At 37.7% G+C, this 17557-nt stretch overlaps 1 protein-coding gene across 2 annotated transcripts in view; it reads right to left on the bottom strand.

Moving 5' to 3' along the window:
• Positions 1–17557, bottom strand: part of UVRAG (UV radiation resistance associated) — a 324313-nt gene that overhangs the window by 232640 nt on the left and 74116 nt on the right. For both annotated transcript variants that reach the window (XM_068988472.1, XM_068988473.1), the window contains exon 6: positions 4515–4600. In XM_068988472.1, coding sequence (XP_068844573.1) covers positions 4515–4600 — 86 coding nt within the window. The remainder of the gene's footprint in view (positions 1–4514; positions 4601–17557) is intronic.

Below are 17557 nucleotides of genomic sequence, written 5' to 3'. Positions count from 1 at the left end.
ACAAAATCCACAGTAACTCCAACATAATGTCAGTAAGATGGAGAGGAGAAAACACAGCCCCATGAAACAACCCCTCCCTTCAAGTAGTTTTCAGTGCCACCAGGGAGATAAGACATGCACATGTTAAACAATTTTTATCATGATTGTTAGAGGATTAACAAAAGTAATTCTGAAAACAGAGGTGGTAAGCATTAGAAAGCCAAGTACAGAAAGGGAAATTATGCCAAAAATTGTAAAACCTAGCAGTAATATATAAAGGGAACACCAGCATAGAGAAGAAAGCTAATTTCAAGGTGGAAGAGTCAAGGGGGAAATGAAGACTATTGTTTATTGCATGTCTACTATGTGCCAGTAACTGTCCTATGACCTTTTAATCTATTTTATCTGCTTTAATTCTCATAATATGTCTATGAGACCAATATTTCCCCCATTTTACAAGAACAGTTTGAGGCATACCAAAGTTAAGAAACTTGCCCATGTTCCAGTTTAGGACTGGAACCTAGATGAAGGACCAAAGCCCATGGTTTGTGCACCATACCCCCATTTATTAAACTGGTAAAAGGAGGACATGTCAAAAGAGAAAGAAAAAACAAGAAAACTATACTCAGAGAAAACAATTAGTCTCGCTTAGTTCAATACAACAGTTACCTTTCTGAGAAAGTATGAAAGGGAAAACAAAACAAAACAAGAACGTTTTTAAACACTAACAATAATCTTTCAATTCCAGAGGACAGGTAGGATTACAGCCATCTGCTTGCTTCCAGTCTTGCCCCTCAGGGCTCTTCCACACTATCATCATGGTTAGAATCAAATGCACACTCCTGAGTACACCACTCCTCTCCAGGCAATCTTTCAACAACTCCCCATCACCAACACAGTAAACAAGAAATAAAACATTTTAAGAATCAACAGATCCCGAAAGAGAAAGCTGTTTACAGACTCATTAACCTAGAAGGAATAATAATAAAGAGAAGGAAAGTTAACTTCTAAATTAAAGGCTCACTTATAATTCATAAGTCTACTTTTCTCACTTCAAAACTGTAAAATAAAGGAAATTTCAAATGCCAGTTAAAGAGCAACATTGACACCTTGTGGTGAACATCCTAGAGTATGAAATGTGACAATAAGTGAAGGGTCTCCTAATTAAACGTCTGCTTACATGAAAACTAATGCTTAATCCAGGGATTTCCAAGGGTTACGAAGCAGAAATCAGATACCATACTGAATGTAAATTTGGAAAGAGCTGCTCTTTCTTTGGTAACACTGGAATTAGTCTAAATTCCTAACTGTTGGCAGAAGAGTAAAACCTCAGGTCATTGTTTTCCTACAAAATGTGGTACAACACATCCATCAGAAGGGGATATAATGGGTCATAGATGCTCCAAAAGCAGCCTTTACTTAATCAAGATTTCCTATTTTTTTGTATGACATTTACAAATAAAAGGTGGGACATTATCAATTCATAGTAGCTACCAACACAAAAACACAGTGAGCGTTACTAACAGGAGACATGGGTTCTAACCCCGACTCCAAACAGTACTGAAAATTTTGTGGAGTAAATCATATTTAAAAATCCAGACACTATATATTTTCCCATAAAATCATAGATCAAGAAGTAATAATTAAAAAAAAAATCATCAGGAAAGGAAAAGGTATATTTTTAAAAATTACTCCATCCAGGAACAATGTTGCCTGAGTAAAGGAGGGGAAACAATGAACAAAACTGATTAGCACCACACTGACTTTCTCTGCAATCACTTTATATATATCTCATGGTTAAGAACAGTGGGAAAAGAACTTTTAATCGAGCAGATACATGACGATTACTCTGAACTGTGTGAATTAGCAAAGAAAGTTCCATCTTACTCATTAACATTGACAAGTACAATTTAAAGTTTCTAACTCCAGAGTAACTTTCTGGGTTCAGCCAATTTACTTAATAAACAGACATTAGATTTGGTTCAGAAAAAAGTATATCTGTGTTACCAGCTACAAATGATTTACATAAAGATGTTGAGCAGGCAATTATTAACAAGGTTATTCAAACTGCTGACACACCTAAGGAATTTAGAGGGCACTCCAGAAGTGAAACTCCCCAGAGACATTTCATTGCACGATCAGTGTTAATTAACTGAGCAACTACCAAACTAATTTTATGATTTTGCATTTATGGATGGCTCTATGACTTTCAGAAATCTTCTCCATCATTATGCTGCTGCTGCTGCTAAGTCGCTTCAGTTGTGTCCAACTCTGTGTGACCCCAGAGACGGCAGCCCACCAGGCTCCCCAGTCCCTGGGATTCTCCAGGCAAGAACACTGGAGTGGGTTGCCATTTCCTTCTCCAATGCATGAAAGTGAAAAGTGAAAGTGAAGTCGCTCAGTCGTGTCCGACTCCCAGTGACCCCATGGACTGCAGCCTACCAGGCTCCTCCATCCACGGGATTTTCCAGGCAAGAGTACTGGAGTGGGGTGCCATTGCCTTCTCCGATCACTATATTACATGCACCCAATAACCACCAGTCTAGAATAAGTCAGAGCGTGAAAAGGGTTTGCAAATTTTGTTTGCCAGAAAACTTTCATACCAATCTCCAGTCTGGCTCTTACTTGGGTGTGTCCCCTCAGCTAAGTACTGATAAGTAACTGACTGCCCCTTGGCCTCAGCTTCTACATGGAAGACAAAAGCTGATCCCTGATGTGGGAACACAGAAAACTTCTAGGAGAAAAAGGTAATAGATGTGAAAACGCTTCTAAATTAAACAAATTGTGGTACCACTGCTTCTATGTTTTAGAACATCAAAGAGGTTAAATGAATTAGGATAAATCAAGGATAATTAAAGTCACAGGCAAGTCAGTCAACACATTCTCCACTCTACAAGTTGATTCCCAAGATTCCACAGTCTCTCTTCAGCTCTTACTCTCCTGGATCATTACTGTACAGAGCCTTCAGGAAAGGAAAGTGAAGTTGCTCAGTCGTGTCTGACTCTTTGAGACCCCATGGACTGTAGCCTACCAGGCTCCTCTGTCCATGGGATTTTCCAGGCTAGAGTACTGCAGTGGGTTGCCATTTCCTTTTCCAGGGGATCTTCTCAACCCAGGGATTGAACCCTGGTCTCCCACACTGCAGGCAGACGCTTTACCCTCTAAAGCCACCAGGGCCTTCAATACCCCTTAAATCTCTATTTTCTTAGATTCTATGATACTACCTTTCCCAAATTCTCTTCTTCTCACTGACTCTGTATTCCTTTTGCTTTTAACTTTACTGATTTCTCTAATAACATAATAAAATCTCACACTTCAAAAATATCTTTAAACATAATAGTATCTATAACTCTCGTTTTACTGAGGAAAATAGGCCAAGAAATATTAGTGGCTTACTCACAATTCAAACTATTTCTGTGCCTCCCTCTTTTCAATACTTAAAATTCAATGTAATCCAAACTGCATAGGCTCAAAAATAAGAGTTATATATTTTGACACAACTTGTTTTCTACCTCTACCATTCAATTACTAAATTCTGTCCATTCTGGTACATATCCTAAGAAGTCAAAGTATCTCTTAGGTAAAACTGAAAAGACATCAAATGTGTGTGGTTACTTCAGTTGAAATCATTGTCTCCTAAGAGCAATTTATATAGTCCACGTGACCAAACTCTCTATCATTCTGTATAACAAGATTCAAGATTTGCAAAGGAAAGGCTCATTTAATAATGTTTACAAAATAAACAACCATCCAATTGGACAAGGGTCCAATCATCTTTCTGGACTCTTCCTCCAGCAGATATATAAAGGATGTCTAATGGTCTGAAATTTATGATGTGTTATATAAACATTAGGAAAAGACTGCCAAAATCGAGTTTCAATGAACCATCTGTCTGAGTAGGGTGAACATAGGTTGAGTGTCACTGTTAACTTTATTTTAAACTGCATTTATTTTGGTAGCCTGCCTCCTGGGAAAATGTCCCTGATGATCTACCACACTGAAAATTAAAACCAAATTTAAAAATCTTACAAAATTAAGCCCAGACATTAGGAAAATACAGAGCTGAGGCAGTTAAGCCTTTGAGCACATGAGCTTCACGCAAAGCTCTTTGACTTGCCAAACATGATTCTTTTACAGCAGGTCAAAACTCTAAGCTATGTCTAGGGCTATTGGACAGCTTTTCTAGGTAATGGCATCATTGTTAAAATTTTGATAAGTCTAAATTTTATACCTCTGGTTTCTGCTCTTTATAGTGCAGAAGACTGGAAACAGCTTATGTCCCTACTTTAAGATCACTAAGCTTCCAATCATTCTCTCCCACTGTCCACAAGAAAAAAATGGCATTTGAAAGGCTTTGTAAAAGAGATAAACTTAAATAACTGTAGCTACAAAATTTATGAACCTCTCACTAAAAAATGCTAAGTCTGAGTAACAGCTTCTAAAGCTCCCATACGTTTCCTCACACTGAAATGTCACAAACTCAGAATGAGGAAGATTCTTTAGAAAATGCAAGAAGACTCTAAGACGTTTCTTACCGCAGCAAGGAGAAGACATCATAAGAATTGCGAACACAGTTCTGATCCACCTGAAGAAGAATATTCTTCTGGGCATTTGAATAACCCTAAAAGATATTGATCAACAAATTAATCAAAGTAAAACAAAATACATGTCCAAATTAACATGATGTTTGTCTTTTTTTAATTATGATTTAATAGTACTCAGTAGGTTCAAATCATTAAGAAATTAGAAAAAAATCAAGAAATACTTTACATAATTGAAGTTTAACATTTTAGGCAAGTGAATTTAAAATAAATTTCTTCTAATATTTTCCCACAGAAACAATGTTTCACATTATAAATTTTGGTGAACTTCCCAGTGAAACCCCAGAAGTCTTTTTAACATATTATGTGGCTGAAGAAGAGTATTAACAATAATATTTCAAGTATGCCTAGCCAACATATGTAATGTATTTATGGGAGAAAAGGCATTCCAAGTTTTAATTAGGAATACCTGAAACAAATATTTCCACTCAGTAGTGTTAAGGTGTTGGCAGCAAGGATGGTTTCTACAGCTAACACAGCACAATTCCTTAAGAAGAACAGAACAGCTATCTGGCATTTCAGAAAAGCAAAGTAAATAGTAGTTAAGAAAAAAGGACTCTGGACCCAGACCACCTGGATTACAATTTAAACCCTTAACACACCAGTTCTGTAAGCTTGAGCAAGGCACCTAACTTCTTTCAGTTTAACTTTGGTTTCTAACACGGAGATGATAATACTATCTACCTCACAAATTGTCATGGGAATTAAAAGAACTAATATTGGTAAAATCAAAGGTATGTATAAGCACTGTATAAATGCTTTCTATAATGTTAATATAAGCATTTTCTAAAAATTACATTGCTGCAGATATTAAAAGTTTATTAGGAGAATATTATGAAGAACTTCATGCTAACAAATTTGAGAACTTAGATTAATTAGACAAATTCCTTGAAAAACTACAACATGCCAAAACTGATGAATAATAGCTGAGTAATAACTCTATAACCATTTTTAAGTGAATAAGTAATTGAAAAATCTTTCCACAAAAATAGTCTTGGTCCAGGTTGCTTCACTGAATTATATCAAGTGTTTAAGAAATATCATCAATTTAGTACAAACTCCTGAAACAGAATAGAAAGGGACAATTTCCGACCACATTACTGACACTAAACCTTCTCTCTCTCTCTCTCATACACACACACACACACACACACAATTATAAGTCAATATCCTCACGATTACAGACACAAAAATCCTTAGCAAAACATTAGAAAGTTGAACCAGAAATACATTATAAGGATAAAACAACAAAACTTCATTTTGACTGAATTTATTTTAAGAATGCAAGAGTGGTTTAGTATTTAATATCAATCAATTAGCAAATAAATGAAGCAATCACTATAAATCTACCTTTATGGGGACACAATAATAAAGATGTAATGTGATGATAAAAATGGGGGAACAGAGCCCATAGAGAAGAAAAGTTTTATATAACACTAAAACTAATATTAACTTTAGCTAAACTTAAAAATTAAGATGTTAACAATAATCCTTGGGGCAGCCACTAAGAAAATAACTAAAAGATGCATAGTGAAAGAAATGAGAAAGGACTCAAATGTTACATGAGAAAATAACTAATACAAAAGAAGGTAGTAATGGAAGAAATGAGCAACAAAAAGAAATAAGAAAACAAATCAAAGAATGGCAGAAGTCCGTCCACCTGTAGTTAGTGTTAATAAATAGCACTACAATCAAAAGGCAGAGATTGGCAAAATGGATTTTCTTTTTAATGATCCACAATATGCTATCTACAAGAGATGCACTTTAGAATCAAAAACACAAATAGGTTGAAAATGGAAGGATGGAAAGATAGTCTATGTAAGTAATAACCATAAGAGAGCTGGCATGTGTAAACTAATATCAGACAAACAGACATTAAAACAAAACAAGTGACCAAAACAGACATTATGCAGTTTTAAAAGGATCAAGAAAATATAAATGATTATAAACATATATAGACTTAACATATAACAAAACATATGAAGTCAAAACTACAAAAACTAAAATGAGAAATAGCAGAAGTCAACATCCCACTTTTAACAATGGATAGCACAACCATAAAAAAGAGAAAAGGAAACAAAAAACATCAGCAATACTACAAATCAACTAGACCTAACAGGTGTACATAGCATGCTCCACTCAACAACAACCATACAAGTATCTTCAAATGCACAAAGAATATTCTCTAGGATAGACCATATGTTGTCACCAAAAAAATCTCAATAGATTTCTAAACACTGAAATCACACAAAATATCTCTTCTGATCACAATGGAATAAAACTAAAAATCAGTAACAAAAGGAAATTTGGAAAATTCACAAACTACAAAGTAAACATCATACTCTTAAATGGCCAGTGGGTCAAAGAACAAATCATAAGGTAAATTATTAAATGCTACACTGTATAAAAATACAACATATCAAAACATAGGATACAGTGAAAAAGTGCTCAGAGTGAAAAGTGCAGCTGTAAATATATACATTAAAAAGAAGAAAAAGGAGAGAGAGTTTGAATCAGTAATGTAATCTTCCACCTTAAGGAACAATAAAAAGAAAATCTAAACCCAAAGTAAGAAGGAAGCAAATAATGAAGATCAGGGCAGAGATCCTGGTGGCTCAGATGGTAAAGAACCTGTCTGCAGCACGAAGATCCAGATTCAATCCCTGGGTCGGGAAGATCCCCTGGAGAAGAGAATGGCAGCCCACTCCAGTATTCTTGCCTGGAAAATTCCATGGACAGAGGAGCTTGGAGGGCTACAGTCCATAGGGTCACAGAGTCGGACACGACTGAGCAACTAACCCTTTCCATGAAATATAGAATAAAAAACAACAGAGAAAAATCAATAAAACTAACTTAGTTCTCTGAAAAGGGCCAATAAAACTGACAAACAATAAGCCAGCCCAACCAAGAAAAGAGGAGAGAACACTCCAATCACTAAAATCAGGAATGAAAGTGAGGAACATTACCATTAATCTTATAAAGACAGGAAATATTAATTATAGAAAAATACTATAAGAGCCTCTTGATGAAAGTGAAAGAGGAGAGTGAAAAGGTTGGCTTAAAACTCAACATTCAGAAAACTAAGATCATGGCATCAGGTCCCATCACTTCATAGCAGATAGATGGGGAACAATGGAAACAGTGAGAAATTATTTTCTTGGGCTCCAAAATCACTGCAGATGGTGACTGCAGCCATGAAAAGGCACTTGCTCCTTCGAAGAAAAGCTATGATCAATGTAGACAAACATTACTTTGTCAACAATGGTCCGTCTAGTCAAAGCTATGGTTTTTCCAGTAGTCATGTATGGATGTGAGTGTTGGACTATAAAGAAAGCTGAGCACTAAAGAATCGATGCTTTTGAACTGTGGTGTTGGTGAAGACTCTTGAGAGTCCCTTGGACTGCAAGGAGATCCAACCAGTCCATCCTAAAGGAAATAAGTCCTGAATATTCATTGGAAGGACTGATGCTGAAGCTGAAACTCCAATACTTTGGCCACCTGATATGAAGAACTGACGCACTGGAAAAGACCCTGATGCTGGGAAAGATTGAAGACAGGTCAAGAAGGGGACAGAGGATGAGATGGTTGGATGGCATCACCAACACATCACCGACTCGATGGACATGAGTTTGATCAAGCCCCTGGAGTTGGAGTTGGGAAGCCTGGTGTGCTGCAGTCCAGGGGGTTGCAAAGAGTCGAACATGACTGAGCTACTGAACTGATGAACAACTGTATGCCAACAAATCAGGGAGCCTAGATAAAATGCAAATTCCTAGAAAAACAGAAACGCCCAAAAGCAATTCAGGAAAAAAACAGAAAATCTGGACAGATCTACAAGATGTCAAAGAGTTTAGCTAGTCTACTCCATGGCACCACCACCTTGGCAGCCATTCTGTTTGGCCAAGCAGCCTTTAGGGCCCTTACACCAACACTAGACCCCTCTTCAGGGAAACGCATGCCCTAGACTGCAGGCTGCAGAGTTACAAGCAAATGTAGATTCTGTTAATACTTGTGATCAACAGTCTCCCCTGCTTCCCAGGACCTGTATGCTCCACATGCCCCTTAGATAAAAATCCCCATGGAGCTTACCAAAACCCTGCTCTTTTGGTTTGAACTGAACAACCCAGCCCAAGCTCAGGAACCCCAAAGCACTCTACACACAGACTCTAATAAAGGCATGTGTCCCAGATCCTCCATTTCTCTGCCTGCACTCTGCCTTGACCTCCCCATGTGGCCACTTCAAAGCCTTCTCTATAATTCCTCCAGAATCTATGAGTAACAAACATCTTTATTTCAGTTTCTCTTGTGGTATTCTGTGCTCCACTCAACAAATGTTAATTTAACAAAGTTACAACAAAACTAAAGAAGTTAAATCAGTAATCATAAAACTCCTAGCAAAGAAAAGCCCAGAACTGCATAATTTGGCAAAATCTACCAATCATTTAAAGAAAAAATAACACCAATCCTTCTCAAAGTCTTCCAAAAAATGAAAGAGGAGGAAATACTTCTTAACTCACTCTATGAGACCGGTATTACCCTGATCCCAAGCCAGATAATAACATCACAAGAAAATTATAGACCAATATCCCTTATATATATAATACATAACATATATATACACATTATAGAAAAAGAATCCTTAACAAAATGCCCTTGAACAAAGAGGGGGTGGGGGCAATGACCCCTACATGGTTAAAAATCCACATATAACTTTACAGTCAGTTCTCTGTATCCACAGTTCCATACGCATTGTTCTGCGTCCATGGATTTGACCAGCTGTACATTATGTAGCACTGTGGTTCAGACTTATTGGAAAAAAAAGAAACCCACATATAACTAGCCCTGTCTAGTTCAAACACATGTTATTCAAGAGTCAAATGTATTAGCAAAGCTAATCTGGTCTAGCAATTCTACTTCTGGGAATATACCCAAAAGAACTGAAAGCAAAAACTCAAAGAAAGAGAAATTTGTACACCCATGTTCATAGGAGCATTATTCACAGTAGTCGAAGGGTGGAAGTAACCCAAGTGTTCATCAACAGATTAACAAATAAAATGTGGTGTATTCATATAATGGAATACTAGTTATCCTTAAAAAGGAAAGAAATTCTGACACATGCTGCAACACACATGACTCTTAAAGACATTATGTTAAGTAAAACAAGCTAGTGACAAAAGGACAAATATGGTGTGGCTCCACTTATATAAGGTACCAAGAGCAGTCAAATTCATAGTAACAGAAAGCAGAAGGGTGAGCGCCAGAGACTTGAGGAGGAGGGAGATGGGGAGTTACCACTTAAAGGGTAGATAGAGCTTCAGTTTCAGGAGACAGAAGGAGTTCTGGAGAGGGACAGTAGTGACAGCTCTAAAACAAGGTGAACGTCCTTAAAATGGTTAAGATAGTGAATTTTATATTATTTATATTTCACAATTAAAATAATTTTTTAGAAAAAGATTTATACACCAGGAGCAAGTGGTATTTACCCAAGGTATGTAAAGGTGGTTTGATAAATGAAAATCAAGTCAACACAACATATCAAGTTGACGGATTCATATTTCCCAATTCAATATTTGCTACAAAGCAATACTAATCAAAACAGCGTTGTACTGGCATAATGACAGACATATACATCAATGAAATAGAACCAAGAATACAGAAATAAATTCACCTATCTATAGTCAACTGATTTTAAACAAAGGTGTCAGGACTGAGAAAGAACAGTCATTTCAACAATGATGCTGAAACAACTAAATCGCCACATGCAGAAGAATAAAGTTGGACCCATTCCTAACACCGTATACAAAAATTGCAACTAGGATCAAAGACATAAGACAATAAAACCATTAGGGCACCTAATGGTTGCCAACCCTAGTATACTGCTGTTGGGAACACAAAGTGGTCAGCAGCTATGGAAAACAGTTTAGCAATTTCTCAAAAAGTGAAGCATAGAATTACTATATCATCTAGCAATTCCACTCCAAGATATAAAACCGGAAGAACTGAAAACAAATTCTTGTACATAAATGTTCACAGCAGCACTATTCACAACAGCCAAAAGGTAGAAACAATTCAAACACCAATCAGTGGATGAACACTATATAACCTCAGAGGTTATCTGCAAAACCTCGATTTACCAATGGATTCTTAGATATGACACCAAAAGCATAAGCAGCAAAAGAAATAATAGATAAATTGGACTTCATCAAAATTAAACTTCTGTGCAACAAAGAACACTATAAAGAAAGTAAAAAAAAAAAAATCCAAAAAAAAGGGAGAATTTCAAATCATGTATCTGATAAAGGGCTAATATCCAGAATACATAAAGAAGTCTGACAACCCAACAACAAAAAGACAGCCCAATTATAAACTGGGCAAAGGACTCAAAGAGACACTTTTCCAGAAAAGATATACAAACAGCCAACAAGCACATGAAAAGAAGCCCAGTATCACTAGTCATTAGGGAAATGTAATCCAAAATCACAATAAGATTCCACTTAATATTTTATAATAAATAAATAAATAAATAAACAAAATTTAAAATTTGGAAAAAAAAACAAAAAATAATGTTGGTAAAGATATGGAGAAACTGGCAACCCTAGTATACTGCTGTTGGGAACATAAAGTGGTCAGCAGCTATGGAAAAAAGTTTGGCAATTCCTCAAAAAGTGAAGCATAGAATTACTGTATCATCTAACAATTCCACTCCAAGGTATAAAACCAAAAGAACTGAAAACAAATTCTTGTACACACCAGCACTATTCACAACAACCAAAAGGTAGAAACAATCCAAACATCCATCAGTGGATGAACAGATAAACTAAATATGGTCTATTCATACAATGGGACATCACTCAGCCAAAAAGAGACGCACTGACACATGCTACATTTGGATGCACCTCAAAACCACTAAGCAGCCAGACATAAAAGGTTATGTATTGTATGATTCCATTTATATTCAATACTCAGAATAAGTGAAACCATAGAGAGAAAAGCAATGGCACCCCACTATAGCACTCTTGCCTGGAAAATCCCATGGACAGAGGAGCCTGGTAGGCTGCAGTCCATGGGGTCGCTAAGAGTCGGACACGACTGAGCAACTTCACTTTCACTTTTCACTTTCATGCATTAGAGAAGGAAATGGCAACCCACTCCAGTGTTCTTGACTGGAGAATCCCAGGGACGGTGGAGCCTGGTGGGCTGTCATCTATGGGATCGCACAGAGTTGGACACGACTGAAGTGACTTAGCAGCAGCAGAGAGAAAAGCAAGCTGGTAGTTGCTGGGGGCTGGGGAACACCAAATGGAGAGTGAACGCTTAATGGCATTTTCTTTTGCTGTGATAAAAATGTTATGCAACTTGATGGAGATAGTGTTTGCACAACATTGTGAACATTCCCAATGCCACTGAATCACACACTTCAAAATGCTTAGGGAATTCACTGGTGGTCCAGTGGTTATGACTCAGCGCTTTCACTGCTGGGGCCTGGGTTTGATCCCTGGTGGGGAAACTAAGATTCCACAAGCTGTGCAATGAGGCCAAAAAACAACAACAAAAAAAGCATAAATTCATGTTATATAAATTTCAACCCAACTAAAAGGAGAGGGAGTTGGCTGTGAAATAATCTACATATCATGAGGGCAGCTGAAGAGGAAAGACAGAGACAGGAGATAATCCTATAAATGAGCTACAAAAAGATACCAGAAATAAACTTAAGATTCTCAGGAGAAATGATTGGTGACACTCCACTTAGCTGTTTTTATTTTATGCAAAAAGCTGCCAAACATCTTTTCTGCTAAAAACTTATCCACACTCACATACAACTAAAAGCAACACATTATAGCAAGAACTCTAGGTCTTAATCCACTCTGCCTGTCATGGAAGTGAAGAAAACCATTTAAATCCTCTAGGTTTTAGTTTCTTTAACAATAAAATGAGATGAGACTACTACTAATATAAACAATGAACAATAATAGCCAAGCACAAAAGTAACATGTGTGAGCATTCACAGTATTCCAGGCAGTGTTGTTTTTCATGTTAAATGAATGTTTTGATATCAACATTAAAGGTAAACATACATAATACGAGACGCTGTGAAACAGGTACTATTCTTATCCCCACTTTAAAGGTAAGGAAACTGAGACACAGGGAGGATTAAGTGGAAGAGCCATACAGTCTGGCTCCACAGCTTGTGTTCTTAATGACCATGCTCTACTTGATCTCTAAGACCTTTTCCAGTTCTCAAATTCTGGGTCCATGTATATTTAAGGCAACTCAAGGACATTATTAAACCCTTCTGCTTCAGCCACAACTCAGCAATTAACATTCTTGAAATATGCTAAGAGCCTTGCTCTGAATGACATCTAACGTCACCAGATGTGCAATCCCGAGAGACCTCTGATGAAGGATCATAATGGAAAGAAACGGCTCATTTGTATCTGGTTATCTGTGTGAGATAATGCCAAGTGCCCAAGAGCCCCAAGGAGATTTACATGTCACTCAAAATTCTCCTGAAGCCAGGCCTAACAATTCTTTTTCAAAGAAACAAACAGAATAGGCACCAGTCTGGGTGAGTGCCTATTAAACTGCTCAAGGAAACAGATAATTTCACATACCCAAAGTCCAAAAGTAATTCCAGGCAGATGATCAGGTGTGTTTCTAGATCAGTGATCTACAAACTTTCTCAGTCGGCGGCCAGATTGTAAATATTTAAGGCTTTGCAAACCACACCATCTCCATTGCATACTTTCCTTTGTTTTTGCCTTCAAATTCTTAACAAATGCAAAAACCATTCTTGGCTCGAAGGCCACATAAAAACATGTGGGGACTGTAATTTGCTTATCCATGTACTAGGTCACTGAATAAGTCGACTTTTAAAATGTGTTACTGTACGTTTTGAGAGTTGTCAGTTACTAAAACAATCAAAGACAATCCTTTATTAAAACTATAAAAGTTCTTCTAAAATAATCCTGTGGACAGGATGACTGTTTATGAAGAAGTAAACAACAATATACACATATACATATTCATTTCAGTGTTTACTGAATATCTAATACATACAAGATGCCAGGCAATTTCTATCATCCTTATAAAAGTATACAACCTAATAAAGTATATAACCCAGCTTAAGGTTCCAAGTGAAGTAAAACTGCTTGTAAGAAAGGTTAAAAAGAAAAGCTATAGGAGTTCCAATATGGTAAAGATTCCACCTAGTAGAAGCAGAAACATCAAAGGCTGCAGGGGTAGCAATACTTGGGATAGATTAACAAGTACAGAAAGCTGAATGGCAGTGAAAGTCCCACACAGACTGAACACCTTTAGCTGAAGCATGGCAGTGGGAAAACATAAGCTGTATTCAGAGAAAATTAAACAGTGGTCCAATTTGTTCAGCTCCAATGATGTCAAAATTACTTGGAACACCAGAGGGGAAAATAGTGGGAGATACAGCTGTGTGACAAGGTTGAGAGGCCCGGACACAGAAAGCCTTGAACGTCATACTAAAAAGTGAGACAACCTTCATAAAGGACTCATGAAAAGTTTCCGACAGTGTAGGACAATGATCAAAGCTGCATTTTAGGAAGGTTACTCTGGTAATGACACACACGACAAACTAGAGGAAGCAGAAAGCCCAAACACCCGTTAGGAGGCTATTTTAGAAATCCACATGTACTAGAGGGAACGAGAACTCAAATTCTGAAGAATAAAGGAGACAGACAGAGAAAAGAAGTAAAGATAAAAGCAGAGATATACCCAAAAGTACTATACCACTGACTGAAAGTAGGCTGATGGAGAAAAGGAAATTAGGTCAGAGATTTGGCCACATCTAGCAGACCAGAAGTAACTCCATACAACCTTTAAAGCAAAGGAATAAAAAAAAAATGAAAGTATGCTTTAGGAATAAGATTAATCAGGCAGTGGTGAATCAGACAAAGTGGATACAAAGAGACCAGAGCCACAGGCTCGCCAGGAAACTACTGCAGTAATCCTGCCTTATGAAGGTGCCAAGCTGAGCTTGGATCATGGCAATTGGATAGGGAAAAGCAGCCAAAAATGAGTGATTTCATAGAAGGACTCAAAAGAGTCCAGGAGCTGAATGAATTGAATGGATAAAAGAAATCAATCAAGGCTAACTGCAAAATTTGAGACCTCGATAAATGGAAAAAAATAGTTAATAAAAATGCAAAAAAAAAAAAAAAAAAAAACCTGGAAGGAAGAGCAAACCTGGAGAGAAAATGAAAGAGATCCATTGAAAATATAATAATTTGCAAACGGAAGATGTCTATGAAGAAGTGGTCAGAAACTATTTAAACACAGATGAACGAGAATTTTGAACAACATGCTATGCAACTGATGACAATGAAGCAGTATATCCCAGCAGAGTTTTAAATGATCTGCTGCTACAACATTCATTCACTCATTCAACAAATGTTTACTGAATTATTACTACATGCCCAACACCGTGCTAAGCACTAGGGATAATTCTTTTATAGACACTGTCCCTGCTCCTACACAGTGCACAGTCTAGTAAGAAAGAGAGTTGAGCAAATGGGTAATCAGAATATAACTAGTTAAGTACCACGACAAGAAAAATGAAAAGCAAGGTTCTATGAGAGTACATAGAGGGGTGTCCAAACTAAACTTAGGGCTATGTCACAGAAACCATTCTATGGAAATGAGGTCTAAGCTCTAAACCTGAAATGGATAAATTTTAGCTTTTTAAGAAACTGTTATGGGTGAGGTGCTTCAAAAGCAAGAATTAGATCATTGTAAGACCTTACAAGTCCATTAATTACTCTGAAATGACCTGAATAAGAGAGACATGATGAACATTTTAGAAAGATAAATCTGGCTCCAATGTCAAGAACCAAGAAAGAAACAAATGTTTAGCAGGTATCTCAAGCAGTGATTCAAAAAAGTAACTCAGAAAAAGAAGGGAGCGTTTAGGATGACTCCCTGCTCTGACTTGAGAAAATGCACGGACAACAGTACCACGCGCTGAACCAGGGAATACAATAAGGGAGGGGAGACTGAGCTCAGTGTAGGAGCTGCAGGGAGGAAGTGTCTCTCAGATGGCTGGGCGGCATCACCGACTCAACAGACCTGAGTCTGAGCCAACTCCGGGAGACAGTGAAGGACAGGGAAGCCTGGCGGCCTGGCGTGCTACAGTCCATGGGCTCTCAAAGAGTCACACGTGACTTAGCGATTGAACACCAATGAGTCTCTGAAACACTCAAGCAATCTGACTCAAGTCTAGATATATGGAAGCACTGACTGGAGAAGCAGACTTGGGAGAGATCTGAATCACCCAGACACAATGTGTTGATGAGAAGACAAAAGGTCTGAGTGGAAGCCTGAGGACAATACCTTAAAGGCCCCAGCAAAATCCTGCCCCATGGGACTGATAGTAGACTATATGTGGGTATGTGTGTATGTGTGTTCAGTCACTCAGTCATGTCCGACTCTTTGTGACCCCATGGACTGCAGCCCACCAGGCTCCTCTGTCCATGGGATTCTCCACGCAAGAATACTGGAGTGGGTTGTCATTTCCCACTGCAGGGGAGTTTCCTGACCCAGGGATCAAAGCCATGCCTTCTGTGTTGGCAGGCGCACTTTACCACTGCACCACCAGGGAAGCCCCAGTAGACTATATACATTATGCTTAAAACTGTTAAGCGAGCTCTGCAAATAGTCCCTCTTCTATTTCCTTAGGGAGAATAAGGAATCATAATGGACAATGGAGAAAAAAAAACAACCTGTGGCTCATTCTACTACTTGAGCACATTTTCAGATACAGTGAGCATACTTTTTCAAAATTTAGTATTTATTTGTACAAGGACAGGGAAGCCTGGTGTGCTGCAGTCCATGGGGTCGCAAAGAGTTGGACACGGCTGAGTGACTGAACAACAACAATTTGTACAACTCCTAAAATGGCTACCTGAAGAATCAAAAGAAAGCCTGTGTTCCTATGTGTGTATGTCAGTTTGGATACTAACACACTTTTAAGTGTCACTAAGGTTTAAACTGAGAAAAATGTGCATGTATCTCTGTCAAGCACCTTCAAACCTCAGACACTCACTGCCACTGAGCTCTGACGAAGCCCAGATGCTGAGCTGCTAAGGAGGGAAAGTGAGACTGCTTCCTGACCCTGAACCTCAGCTGAATATGCAGATTCCCCCAGATATGGTCTGAGGTTTGAGACAGCATATGTTTTCTTCTCCTTCAAAACAGAAGCAATGAAAATAAGAATAATGCTATTAAGCAAAGGTATACAGATCCTGAAACTGAATTCTTTCTTTTTCTTAATTCAAGTCAATAGGGATGAAGAGGTTCTTCTTCACAAGTGTGAACTGAAGGTTCACACTTCAGGGTTTTAAACTACCCTCAAAAAATGATCACAATCATAGTCACACACTCCAAATATGAAATGGATTAAATGTCACCAACACAACTCTGTAAAAAGAGGGTTGACAGTGACCCTGCTGAAGCAGCCATCCTTTAAGAGAAAAGTGTCCTACAGAACAGAGACAGAACCCATGTGCTCCTAGTGGACCTCATTCACTCAAGAAAAACATCTTCTAAGCCAAGTCTACACTAAATCCTGAGACTAAAACAATGAGGAAGAGACAACCTCAGCCCTAAGGAAGATTACACTCTAACAGGAGGAAGGACATACAAACAGTTACTGTAATTGTGAGGACAGAGAAGTTAGAGGGAAGAGAAGGCAACAGTGATATCATGCTAACTAGGCGAAAAAGTCCAAGAAAGCGTTCCCAGCTTTCTAGAGAAACAATTTAAATGGAAACTGACCCCCAGAGGGAAAAGTTTAAAAAAAAAAAAAAAAAGTCAAGAATGCCCTCACTACAAGAATAATAAAGATGAGTTTACAAAATTTAAACAAAGTTTTCAACTCTCTGAACCCCCTAGTGAGGATGAGTCTGGAGCTCTGTTTCTGTTTACTTTCTAAGAAACTAAAACATCTA

This window comes from Capricornis sumatraensis, chromosome 16 (genome assembly GCF_032405125.1).
Source record: "Capricornis sumatraensis isolate serow.1 chromosome 16, serow.2, whole genome shotgun sequence".
NCBI classification, from domain to species: Eukaryota; Metazoa; Chordata; class Mammalia; order Artiodactyla; family Bovidae; genus Capricornis; species Capricornis sumatraensis.
The sequence above is the reverse complement of the archived record's forward strand: the minus strand, read 5'-3'. Positions and strand labels throughout refer to the sequence as shown.